Source organism: Tenebrio molitor, chromosome 2 (assembly GCF_963966145.1).
Source record: "Tenebrio molitor chromosome 2, icTenMoli1.1, whole genome shotgun sequence".
Lineage (NCBI taxonomy): Eukaryota > Metazoa > Arthropoda > Insecta > Coleoptera > Tenebrionidae > Tenebrio > Tenebrio molitor.
Window position 1 is genome coordinate 5,134,377 of NC_091047.1, and position 12,331 is coordinate 5,146,707.

Genomic DNA, 12,331 nt, shown 5'->3' on the forward strand with positions numbered 1-12,331 from the left:
GCCAGTGTGTACATTTTTTTTAATCGCATAAGGGATTAAATAAAAGTGCGGTTGCCAAATTGTAAACTTGAGGAACTGGAATTTTTTATCTAATGTAACAACGGGAACTGATCAGGTGATCAATATCCGAAAATACGTACACCTGGGGAGTTCTCGAGAGTTTAGGCGATTATTTTATTTCTCATTTTTAAAAACATATGTGCGAGTCAGGATGATGCAGGTCGATTTAAAAGACAGTTCTACAAATGTTATCAGATGATAATAACATGCAGGTGTTCGTTGATATTTCCTTAATCGCAAAAATATTAGCTTGATTGACACTACGTGTCGAATGATTTTTAATGCCTTTTGTTTTTGACATCGATTCGTGTATTTTTATAATTCCTTGAATATGTGAAGGATATGTGCAAAGAAATGTTAACAAAGTATTAAATACAGTGGAGGAAATGGCACTTTACTCTAGATCTGTACCATACACCTATTTTTTCTATTATCTCCTCTTTATTTGCAATAAAAATTAAAATCCAAATGAAACCTCACAATCAGAGCATCAGAGTAAGCACATGTGCCGTTACCCAGGTTGCATTTTTAAAAACGGTTTATTTTATTGTCGTTGATTGTTTCATTTTTCCGAATTTTTGAATAATTGCTTTCGGTAGTGATTACGAGAAAGATGTTGCGAAGAGGCTAAAGCGGCAGAAAAGGGAACATGAAGTGGTGTATGATCTCAAAAATGAATGACAGAAAGAAATGTCAAAAAATTACAGAAGATGTGATTTTGGTTTATTTTTTGAGTAAGTTGAAAGCGTTAAAATCGTATTGTAAATTAAATGTAAATTACTTTTACTCCCTAGGGAATAATAGTATACTCGTATTATTGAACGAGCATGTAATGATAATGATCCGAGTGGAAATGGCCATTACACGCGAGTGAAATACGATACTTTTTCTAAGACGGACATATAGGGGCTGTCGCATTGAATTTTCAAAATAATCATTGAATACCTATTGTCGGTATCGCAGCAACTTTATAGTGTATGCCACGATTAGCAAATGTAATTTTAAGATTGGTCACAACCCGTGGAATAACAAGTCGTTACTCAAAGCTGTGGGAAATTAGTGGCATTAATTAGGTACTTAATAGCAATAATACCGATCAGAACAGAACAGAACAACAGATACAAAAATTAAAAATTTGAGTTGTGTAAACATCGCTTTTTCAATAAAGGTTATGTATGGATAGGTTTGATAGGACCGACTCAGATGCTAAATAATACTAAAATTTTGGCTGTCCGAGTTTTTTTTTGCCAGCGATTGTATAGTTGCGCCCGTTGAAAACTCAGACACTTTGACAACGCCAAACTTTTAGCTTTGTAAATGGTATTGAAAGTGACGTTTCTCAAAATGTCACTCAAACATTATCCACATTAATTTCTCTCGCAATGGCTCTTATACTCATACCGTCCCTCAGTCAAACACATTTTTGCAAATCAGATAATTGCGGCATTTCAAAAGTTACGCGCGATTCTGCCCTAATATGTCAAATACTGACACTGACTTTATAATCCTTGATGAAAATCCTGTTTACGCTAATCAAATTTCGGAATTTATACAGAGTGTTTAAATCTTTCCTGTCTGAGATTTCAACGGCCGCAATTTTATTTGGAATTTTTTTCCGAAACTCGGCCAAACAAGCAACAACGCTGTATGTCCGTTTTCAGTTATTGAAATCACATCATTACGAAAGTAAGATTCAATGGTGAATCTTTTGTGTTTTCACGTAAAAAACATTTTTGCGTTTAAATTTGATTAAGAGTGACAGTTGTTTGACGTTTATTAGCTGAGTTAGCAGAGATACGAAAAATCTGAAGCTGTCAATAGCCGCCCCTTATCTAATGATCGCACGGTACAATATATAGAGAAGGGGCGGCCGTGGAAAACAAAATTTTTAACTCATCACTTGTCAGTTTTGACATTTACATGAATTTTATTTTAACACATGTTTTTCACTCGATAACATAAAATATGCCTCGCCGTAAACTATTTTTGAAATGGGAACAAAAAAGATTGAGTTTACAATGCACAGCCTTGTTTGTTGAGGTTTGGGCAAAACTTCTTTATCACGGATCTTATAACAGGTGTTCACTTGAAAAGTTCATCAAATTGGCTTTGATCTTTGTCGCCATCTTTGTCTAATCAAATTAATTTACGATGTTGTCTTTTAAAAAATAAATTCAAATCCAACTCGATGAACTTTTCAATTGAACACCTGTTACATAGTATAGTATAAAGTATAGTATGGTTGAAGCCGACTCTTATCTCTTTTTTTTTTGGTGATCATATTGCATAACGAATGTGTTATTTAACAGGTGTAAAAATAGTTAACTTTAATTACAAGTTCGTGATTACGTAATGTGTCGTTTACGAAGTGTAATCAGAATCAGACTTTCCCTGTTATGAACAACTGCTTTTCCACAAGCCTTTGAGAACTAAAAAGGAGAAATTTTGAAGTTTTATTATATTTACTTGATTAGTGTGAAGTTAACACGTAATGTAAAAAAATGATGTTAAAACAAGACTGAATTTGTTGGTAACAATGAAATTTGGCAAATTTGAAATTTACCATCAAAGGTTCATTTTTGTAATAGTATAAACATAACCGGCATAACCAAAAATGTTTTTAATGTCGTCTCAAGTTCAAATATCCGGTCAGTGCCAATTACGAGACAAAAAACACCAGTACTTTTCAATTGTTTCATTGCCAGCAGACTCAGTCATTGTTGATCACGCTGTATAAACTGCGTGCGGTATGGTGTATTATGTTACGAGGTTAGTAAATGCAGTATAGTATAACAGAATTGATTTCGTTTCACTCTCTGGAGTGCCATAGGTATGTGAAAAAAACCCACTAGTGCGGTAATAAGATGTTTCCCGCACACCTTTCGGGTATGGCATAGTTTACTTCCCTCACACCTGTAAAAAAGATACCATTACATATTTCGACACTAAAACATGCTTGTTTTTCCTCAAAGCAGTGGAAAAAGTTATTTTGACTAACCTGATGAATTTTCTTAAATTAAAATTACATTTTTGATATGCCACTTTCATAGATCCTTTTAAAGGTCGTTCACATATACATAAATCTTTTATTTTAAGTTTCAAAAGATAACATTTTTTTCAGGTTGATAGGTTTAAATCACTATAATGTCTGCTTTAATATTTGAGATTATTATAGATGTAATAAGTTTTGCCTAGCGATTAGATATATTATTATCAGTCACAGTTTAAGGACACTTAAAATAAGTGAATTTTAGCTAGGGAGTGGCTGATTTTTTGAATGACAGACACGTGTTTAATGTTGTTTATTTGTGTGTTCAAGTGCCTGTCGTGTCACCTGCGTTTATACAAATAGGCCAATGTGATTTCTTGATTAATGATCAAGACAATGGCAGGTGCTAAAGTTAACTCTTCCTTGATTAAATACTTAATCAGTGCCTTGATCAGACAGACCCGTCGGGTAGTTGGACTGTTGTACCTTTATTTACGTCAAATGTTCGGAAAGGAACTAATTCTAATTTGAGTTGTTTCGGAATGGCGTTCGTGTCGGGACCAGGCGCATTGAGACAAATTTGAATTTTTTAAACCATCTTTATTATTTAACAAAATAAAGTTTTTCAAAACAGGTTAATCAGTAAACATAATTTTTTTCTCGAATCTGATCTGATCCTTAAAAAAATGTAAACCAATAAAAACGAAATCGCGATTTTCACGCAGTGAGAACAAGAAAAAATTTAAATAGTCTCCAGCGGAATCGTACGTATATCATTATAGACTGCCTTGTCCAAATAAAGAAAGAAAATTAAGTATCACAAGTGTTTTGAGAAAACAAATCTACCACAACGTAATGATAAAGATTTAAAGAACTTGCGCATCAGAATCGGGAACATTCATATAAATATCTAAAACAGCGTAAATTTCATTAATTACATTTATTTCGGCACTTTCTTTGCTGCTTCCCACTGCCAGTACTGTAAATGGGGTGTCTAATCCAAACAAAGCACACATTATGGGTGGAGATTCTTGGCAGAGTTCCACTTTGAATTTTACTTCTAATAAATCAAAAATATAGTCCAAGCCTTCTTTGTTCCTCTGCTGGAACTGTTCTTGAAAAATTTCAAACTTGACGCCTTTCTCGATCATTATTTTCTTTAGAGTGGCTGTGAAGTCTTCAATATTTACTGCTCTATTAGGAATCACGTCTAAACTAGTTGACAAGTCGTTATATTTCTTAACCGCTTCGTTATCAGTCTCTGTTAAGGCATTTGATTCAGAAGCAAATTGATCTGCTAATTGGGGACAAATATCTTTTATCTTATCTAACATATCCCTCGCTGCTAACTGTTTGGCTTGTTTTTTCGTGTTAGCCGTCGACTGGGTCGTTATCGACGCCAATTTGCACTCGTACGTGAATTCCCTGCAGTGCGGGGGCCCCACATCCGAGATCTCGTTAAAAATGGGATGGGGCAGCTTGTACTCATAACACCGATCTTTCAAAGTGCCGATAAAATTAATCGTCGGCTTTAAGGGACTGTCTGACTCGTTCCTGTGCGACTGTGCGTTGAATTCCTGCGCCGGGTTGCTGCTGGGATCGTACAAACCTCTGTCTGCCAGGATTTCGAGGGCCTTGCTGGCGGCGTTGTGCTTGGCCACTTGCTTGGACCGGCCGAAACCGACGCCGCACACGTTCGCGACGTGTACTTTGTAATGGAATTCGTTCTCGTGGGTGCCGGTTTTGCACATCGCCAGGACGTATTCCGGGGGCGAATAGCCGTGCTTCACGGTGAACTCTTGCAACACCATGGCCGGGGTTTTGGTGTTCTGTTGGGACATTGCTTTCGTCTTTGGTTCAAATTAAATCACGTTCGGCAAGAATTCAAAATTTGAACGCACATAACCCCCAATTTGCAATTGTTTTTATGCGGATGACAGTCGCAGCTGTCAAATGTGGAAGTGGCTAAAGACGCGCCATTTTGACGTTTGTATTCGGGTCACAGCTTTTGGTTCAAGTGGATACAATTAATTATGAAAAAAGAATAAAATTGTATTGTTAATTGCATTATTTATCACTGGCACTGATAAAATTAAATGGAATTGCGTGAAATTTTAGTGCGTATGGTTGGTTGCATATATTGCAGCCACGTTTCACAACGTAATTTTTTGAAATATATTTTTTAAACTGTTTCCTATTTGATTGAATAATAATTTGTTATATTCGAAATTTTCATTTCATTATCTGCACATCAATGATAACTTTACAGACTACTCCAGATTAGCAACAAAGTTCTTCTAAGAAAACATATTGATGACGGTAGGTAAATAGTAAGATAAAGAGATTATTTAAAAAAAAACCTGTATTTGATAAATTAATTACACTTATTTACAAGTTGCTAAAAATAATTACATAAATACAACACCAATAAATAATAATTATCGCGTTATAATACATTTTTAAAGTTGAAGAATAGAAAATAATTGCATGGGAAAATCCAATACCAACTGCCTTCATTCTTAGGCTCATGTGGTAGCCACGATACTAACATTACATATTTGTAAGTAGAAACCTGTACACTTCGCCCCCACCCGCTTAGTACTAAGTGTGGAACGGGTTCAGTGTACCTTGACGAAGTTTTCGTTGTTGACGATCTTGTATCTGTCTTCTCTGAAGTTCTGCAGGTCGTCGTATAACCTCTTAACACTCTCGTCTCTCAACTTGACGATAACCGGAGCGATGGGGGTGGTGTTCGCCGCAGCGGCCAAATCTTCGTAGTAACCCTGTTGGTCGGGACCCATCATGTGCGCTTGCCTCTTGGTGTATCCCTTGGCCCAGCGATTCTGCATGTCCTTTTCGGTGTCCATTCGCATCATATCCTTCGAGGGCAGCGGCATCGAGCCGTTGAGGTATTGGCAGAAGTAGCGAGCCTGCAATTCGAGGGGATCAAAATATGAAAGGGATTAATCAAGTGTGGATCTTGTACCTGAAGATCGAACATTTGGAAAGCGCACACGTTGAACGGTATCCCAATGAAACACATACTGGGTCGCTCTATGTGTATCATGTGCTTGTAAAGGGGTTGGATGTGGTTGTCGTCGACGGTTACTCCGCACGTTTGGTGCAGAAATGGGAAGGAGTATCTGTAACCGGTGCAGTAGAATATCGCGTCGAAGCGACAACAAGAGCCGTCAACGAATTCCACTTGGTCCTCGCTGGTGATGCGGAGGACGTCGGGTTTCTTGGTCACGTTCGCCGGGTATTCAGTATTGACTGCTTCTTTGGTGTGGTGACTGAGGACCACGTATTGGGCAACGGACGAGATGTGAAGGGCCAAGTCGAGACCTGAAGGTCCAGCCCCTATCACTAGAACTCTCTGGTCCTTGAAGGCATCCGGCGATCTGTACTGGTGGCTGTGGCCGATCTTCCCCTTGAACTTCTCCTGTCCAGGGAGGTTCGGCACGATGGGGTCGTTGTAGTGACCGTTGCAGATCATGACAGCGTCGTAGACCTCCACAATTTCTTGTTTAGTGGGCTTGTCGATCGACTTGATCTGCCATTTTTCTCCCAAGGGGCGAATTTCAGCGACCATGCGATTAAACTGCGACCAGATTGTTCGAAATGATTTCGGATTTTTTCCAAATTGTTTGTACAAGTACCTTGATCAGTTCGCGTATTTTGAAGTGGTCGGCGTAGAGGTTCAAGAACTCCAAAATTTCAGCTTGGGTCAAGTAGGACTTGTTCTGTTCGGGGATGGGAAAATCAGGGTAACCCATCACCTCTTTGGGTAAGTTGGTTCTGCAACAAATCGGTCGTTATTTCCGTTCGTTTCAATTAGAAACCGATCGCTCGTTGCAGTTAATGACCATTTGATTACAACCTGACCCACATTTTTTGAAATAATTTTATTTTAATGATAAATTACACCAACAATGCAGCGTAAGGCCTAGTTTGATTAATTGCATAAGCACGTGATTGATTTTCTAATTTACAACGATTTTTTCTCATTTCCCCGCGTCGTGAATTTCTAATTTGACTTATCATTAATAAAGGGCGTTTGCACAAAGATTTATCAACGTCTGTGAAATTCCGAAAAAGTGTCAAAGATCAAATATGCGAGAAAAAAACCAGTTGAACGATTTGATAATTGTCTTGAGGTCAACACGCCGATCGAAAATTGTATCAGTCGATTTGTGTAACGATCGGAATTATTCAATGTTTACGGAATTGCGATATAGGAACTAATTTTTTAAACTGTGTCAAATTATCAGCGTGACATAATTTCGTCAATGTAATACTCGAATTAAATATTTAGTAAACTGCCGCAGCAGGACGTACCTTAGACCCTTGTACATGGCGGAGTAGACCGGAAATCCGTAGCGATCCTGTCCAACTTCGTCGGTGTAGACCCAGGTGCCACCCAGTTGGGGTGCCATCTCCAAGACATCGCACGAGATCCCCTGGGCCTTCAAGTGTCTGGCAGAGGCCAACCCAGCAGCACCGGCACCAATAATAGCAGCTCGCATCGTTACGATTCGATTGAATGACAACAGGACAATTGTAAAAAAATCTCGGCAGGATAACCACCGCGAATAAACGTTAAGGAGCAAATGATCGGAGTTGTCAAGTCGTTTCCACTTATATGTAAATCATCGGGACTAAAATTATATATGTTTATCTGTGGAGGTATTATCACCACTATTAGTTGTTTTCTATCTTTATCTACAGCATGCCGCGATATGTGACTAAGAAAAATAACGCGAGTTTATCGACTTGCAATACTGATATACGTTGAAGAGGTAGAGGTTTTTTCTAATTTATTCCGATTCTGATGAAACTGGAAGGCGGGTTTCCGTAAGCGGCAAGGATGATGTAATTGAGTTGTGGTTTTACGAACTATTCGCGAATTGGACTTGAAGTGCACATTCTTGCAGCGAATTGCATCTCACTTCTACTGCCAGTCAGTTACTCGTCAATGGGCACTACCAGGTCTAGACGGCGATGATTTAATTGATCTGTTATCACAGATGATAAAAAAATGTCGGTGTAATTAAATGTTGCAAATACGCAAAAAACCACTTGCCAATCGCGATCTCAATTAGCATTTGATAAACAAAATTACAACATTTAAGTCGCGTGAAATCCCACAGAATTAACTTCATTTGATTTATTAGTGTGACCTTTTTTTCTATCAAAAACTCGGTTTTGTGGTCATTTCGTTTGGAATCTTTTTTTTTTTTTCGAAAAACGGATGCGTTTTTGATTTCGGTTTTCGTGTTGGGTTTTTAAATGACCGCAATTCGTGGTGCTGATGCGCCGCATTCTGATGCAACTCGCAAACGTTTTGCATCCATCTCACGGCAGCGTATTGTAAAACCAGATGCAATAAAAAGTACATTTTTGGATTTTGTGCAAATTTATAAACAAGACAAACCTTGACGTGGATACATCCTGTACACGAATACTTGGATTCCGACCCTGCTTTATCACTTAGTTCCCGAATGCTTCGTTATTTTTAATTAATGAAATTTTACGTCTCGACGAAAATCCGTACTACTCTAATATTTCGTAAACCAGAAATAACCGGCTCATCGATAAAGAAATAAACAATTTAGAATAATTACTGCGACATTTTGGTCAGCGCGGGTCAATGAAAGTGATTTTTTTTCTAATTGCTGCTCCATTCAATAAACAGGTTAGCGGAAGTGAGTGGCGGATCATTATTGTTCATTACGGAGGCATTATTAAAAAAAAACAGTAATGTTTACTAACAACCTTTCTTTATCACTACCATTATGCTAAAAATAAAACGGTGTTGTTGTCTTCGTTTCGGTTTTTTAAAGTAGATTGACCGACTTAACACATAATTTCGCAAATTACAAACGTTTAACAACATATTTGGTTGCAATTGTCGTCATCCACCAATTCGGAAATAATCTGTTTGTTCGTTGTAAGGATAGCAACCTGATTTTTTACTCCCCAAACCGACGTCCTGAACGATTTCTGTTCTGTGGGCGGTTCGAAGCAGTAAAATTTTATCAAAATGTTATTAGTTTCTGAAGGTTGTATCGATTATTTGTTTGATTTTATTGTACTTTATGAATTACGTTATTGTAAAAAACCCAAGATAGTACAGAGGAATGACCTTAAAACCTTATAATAAAACGCAAATAGCTGGATTATCGAGAAACTTTGCAACTTTACAAGGCTATTCCGTAGTATCTTCCATATGTGTCAAATGAATATTGGACATTTTCAATAAGTGATGGAAATTCCACATCATTCACCTGACTCCTAGTCATAATTCAGGACAATTGAATTGTAAATAGCAATTAAACAAAATCCCAAGTGACTTCTGACGTACTTACTTTTTTCTGTTGAACTGCAATAAGAATTGTTTATTTGACATTTTTACTTCTTTATTTCATTTTATTAATCTATACCTCGTTCACTTTCGTTATGTAATAATAGAATCACGTGATTTTCGCCTGCTTGTTTAGCGAAACAAAGATGCAACGATAAAAAACAGAGAGCACATGCAAACCCTAAGGGTTTGGGTACGTTCATGTCAGTGAAACGTCCGGTGTGAATATCGTAGAGTTAATCTCAGTACATTATTTGTTTAATTGATTCAGATAACGCAAATCAAAATAATTATTTTCCATCAAAATCGCCATCTCCACATTTTTATTGATTGCGAATTGTAGAATATAGTATGTTAATATGTTTCTTTGACGACTTTCAATGAGAGCAACTGTGCGGAGCGCACGTGATTATTACATTGCTCAATTGAACGGAGTATAGAGTGTAAGATATGGCGGAAATAAACTTCATTTCTTTTTTTTTGTGATTCAAGCAAAGAATGTTTAGCAGGTTCTTTTTTTTTCTTTTTCGACTAATTATAGATAACTGCAATTCATATTTCTCATTTCGTTCTCGAAATCGGAAACTGATCTTTACCAAATTTGTAAAATTATTTTTTGCAATCGTTCTAAGTTAATTTAAAAATACTGATAATGCAATGACTATTGAATTTCACTAGGTATTTGTTGATGGGGCGAAGAATGATAGCACGCAGTTACTAGGCGTTGTTTAAAATGTTCTTGTTTTTAGATTCAACTTTGGTCGAAAACAATAATTCATTCAATGTAACGAGCCAAGGTATCAGTTATTTCCGTCTATTTTTTTATTATTAATTTTCGGCAGACTTATCGTACCGATAAATTTGCATAAACAACTTACAAATATGTAAAAATGTGAAAGGTCAGAACGGAATTCGTCTAGAATCTTAATCTTGTCTGCTCGGCTGCTTTTTTTTCTGCAATCTTCTCCCCTTACTTTCTATCATTCACGATAACAGTACTTTGCTGAATATTAAAACAACTAGTTATTCAGCAACACCATTTATTGACGATTCAAAATTACTACAATTTTTATCCTTCCCATTTCAGTTTTCGACTTTGACGAAGCACTCGTTGTTGACAATTCTGTATTTGCTGTTTCGAAAGTTTTTCAGATCTTCGTAAAAGCTCTTGTCGCTATCATTCCATATCTTGCACACGACTGGAGCAATTGGTGTGATATTTGCAGTAACAGCCAACTCTTCAAAGTAACTTTGTTGTTCGGTGCCCATCAAATGGACTTGTCGCGGAGAATATCCTTTAGCTTTCCGTTTCTCTATATCTTCTTCTGTATCTTTGCGCATCATGTCTTTCGAAGGCAAAGACATGGTACCATTGAGGTACTGACAGTAGAAGCGTGCCTTAAAAATACAAAACATTATTTTTACATATTTTCATGGAGGTTCAATAATACCTGGACGTCAAACATTTGAAAAGCGCAGACGTAGTAAGGTATACCTATGAAGCACATCGTCGGTTTTTCTATGTGTATAATGTGTTTGTACAAGGGCTGAATGCGTTTGTCTTCGATGGTTATCCCGCATGAGTCGTGCAAAAAGGGAAAATTGTATCTATATCCAGTACAGTGCAAGATGACGTCAAAACAACAAGTACTACCGTCGACAAATTCGATTTCTTCGTGGTTTTTGATGCGGAGTACTTCAGGTTTCTTGGAGACGTTCGATGGGTATTCACCTTTGATTTCTCTTCTGAAAACGTGGTGACTTATGACGATGTTGCCAGCCACAGGTGATATCTGAAAGGCGATGTCCAGACCTGAGGGCCCGGCACCAATCACAAGCACTCTTTTACCCTTGAAAAGGTCTACAGATCTATAGTGGTGGCTGTGCAGGATTTTGCCTTGGAACAGTTCTTGTCCAGGAAGGTTGGGTATAATGGGGGTGTTGTAATGCCCATTACAGATCATCACAACGTCGTAGACGTCGACATATTCTTCTTTGGACATTCTATGGAGCGATTTGATTCGCCACTTATCTTCAAATGGGCGAATTTCTGTAACCATCTGGTCGAACTAAAAGGCGAGAAGATGTAGTTTTCGAAGATCGGACAAGAAAGACTCACTCTAATTAGTTCTTTTAGTTTGAAGTGATTGGCGTAGGTGTTCAGAAAGTCCAGAATTTCTGCTTGGCTCAGGTAAGAGCCATCTCGTTCGGATATGGGGAAATCGGGGAAGCCCATCACCTCTTTCGGTAAATTAGCCCTGAAAGAGATGTTAACATACGTTAAGGCGTTTGATAACGTCAAGTTATTGATCAAGGTCGATAAGGCTAAAAGAGGTCAAGGATTGCATACGTAAGATGATTACAACTGATTATCTCGGGGTCACTATTATGCTAACTGACAGTGTTACCAAGCGATGTCTTCTAGAACTTCAGTTACTGTACCTTAGTCCTTTATACATGGCAGTGTACACGGGAAACCCATACTGGTCGGTTCCAATGTCATCGGTGTAGACCCACGTGCCACCCAACTCTGATGCCATTTCGAATACTTCACAGTGGATTCCTTGGGCGGACACGTGTCTTGCGGAAGCTAAACCTGCTGCTCCTGCACCCACAATTGCAACGCGCATCTTGTTTTTTCAAAGATGTTTCTAGGTTTTGCTTGGACAAAGTTGGAATTGTTGAAAAGCACTATTACTTAATGTTTGAAGGCAAATGATTAAATGTATCAAGTTGCTATCACTTTTATGGTTTAAAATTACGTACATATTTCTTTATCTCAGTAGGTATTGTCACCATCAACTTTGATTTGTTTGCACTGATATCACGAGGTTCTTAATTCATCTGTGGCATCTAGTACTGCCGCGAGCTGCATATTATATTAATCATTAACTGTATTTTTTCCTGTAAAGATCATT

General features: G+C 37.6%; 4 protein-coding genes and 1 long non-coding RNA gene across 5 annotated transcripts in view; 1 reads left to right on the forward strand and 4 right to left on the reverse strand.

Moving 5' to 3' along the window:
* Nucleotides 1-12,331, forward strand: part of Ser (Serrate) — a 188,298-nt gene that overhangs the window by 5,406 nt on the left and 170,561 nt on the right. The gene's annotated exons all lie outside the window — the stretch shown is intronic.
* Nucleotides 2,501-3,188, reverse strand: LOC138122664 (uncharacterized). Its single transcript, XR_011156578.1, has 2 exons — nucleotides 3,059-3,188; nucleotides 2,501-2,973 (listed from the first exon to the last, which is right to left on the reverse strand). It is a non-coding gene; the product is annotated as an uncharacterized lncRNA (long non-coding RNA).
* LOC138123803 (interferon-inducible double-stranded RNA-dependent protein kinase activator A homolog) lies at nucleotides 3,616-5,028 on the reverse strand. The gene has a single exon (XM_069038624.1). The coding sequence runs from the start codon at nucleotides 4,888-4,890 to the stop codon at nucleotides 3,916-3,918; it is 975 nt and encodes a 324-aa protein (XP_068894725.1). The 5' UTR covers nucleotides 4,891-5,028; the 3' UTR covers nucleotides 3,616-3,915.
* Nucleotides 5,397-7,955, reverse strand: LOC138123800 (senecionine N-oxygenase-like). Its single transcript, XM_069038617.1, has 4 exons — nucleotides 7,388-7,955; nucleotides 6,709-6,847; nucleotides 6,036-6,650; nucleotides 5,397-5,979 (listed from the first exon to the last, which is right to left on the reverse strand). The coding sequence occupies exons 1-4, from the start codon at nucleotides 7,573-7,575 to the stop codon at nucleotides 5,668-5,670; spliced, it is 1,254 nt and encodes a 417-aa protein (XP_068894718.1). The 5' UTR covers nucleotides 7,576-7,955; the 3' UTR covers nucleotides 5,397-5,667.
* LOC138123799 (senecionine N-oxygenase-like) lies at nucleotides 10,437-12,323 on the reverse strand. Its single transcript, XM_069038616.1, has 5 exons — nucleotides 12,180-12,323; nucleotides 11,856-12,074; nucleotides 11,533-11,671; nucleotides 10,865-11,482; nucleotides 10,437-10,811 (listed from the first exon to the last, which is right to left on the reverse strand). The coding sequence occupies exons 2-5, from the start codon at nucleotides 12,041-12,043 to the stop codon at nucleotides 10,497-10,499; spliced, it is 1,260 nt and encodes a 419-aa protein (XP_068894717.1). The 5' UTR covers nucleotides 12,044-12,074; nucleotides 12,180-12,323; the 3' UTR covers nucleotides 10,437-10,496.

Excerpts from the sequence above, each read along its gene's own strand:
- LOC138123799 (XM_069038616.1), bottom strand. The coding sequence starts at position 12,043 with ATGCGCGTTGCAATTGTGGGTGCAGGAGCAGCAGGTTTAGCTTCCGCA. Across the intron at positions 11,672-11,855 it reads GCCATGTATAAAGGACTAAG|GGCTAATTTACCGAAAGAGG; the intron begins GTACAGTAACTG and ends CATCTCTTTCAG. Across the intron at positions 10,812-10,864 it reads TTCAAATGTTTGACGTCCAG|GCACGCTTCTACTGTCAGTA; the intron begins GTATTATTGAAC and ends TGTATTTTTAAG.
- LOC138123800 (XM_069038617.1), bottom strand. The coding sequence starts at position 7,575 with ATGCGAGCTGCTATTATTGGTGCCGGTGCTGCTGGGTTGGCCTCTGCC. Across the intron at positions 6,651-6,708 it reads AAATACGCGAACTGATCAAG|TTTAATCGCATGGTCGCTGA; the intron begins GTACTTGTACAA and ends ATCTGGTCGCAG. Across the intron at positions 5,980-6,035 it reads TCCAAATGTTCGATCTTCAG|GCTCGCTACTTCTGCCAATA; the intron begins GTACAAGATCCA and ends CTCGAATTGCAG.
- LOC138123803 (XM_069038624.1), bottom strand. The coding sequence starts at position 4,890 with ATGTCCCAACAGAACACCAAAACCCCGGCCATGGTGTTGCAAGAGTTC.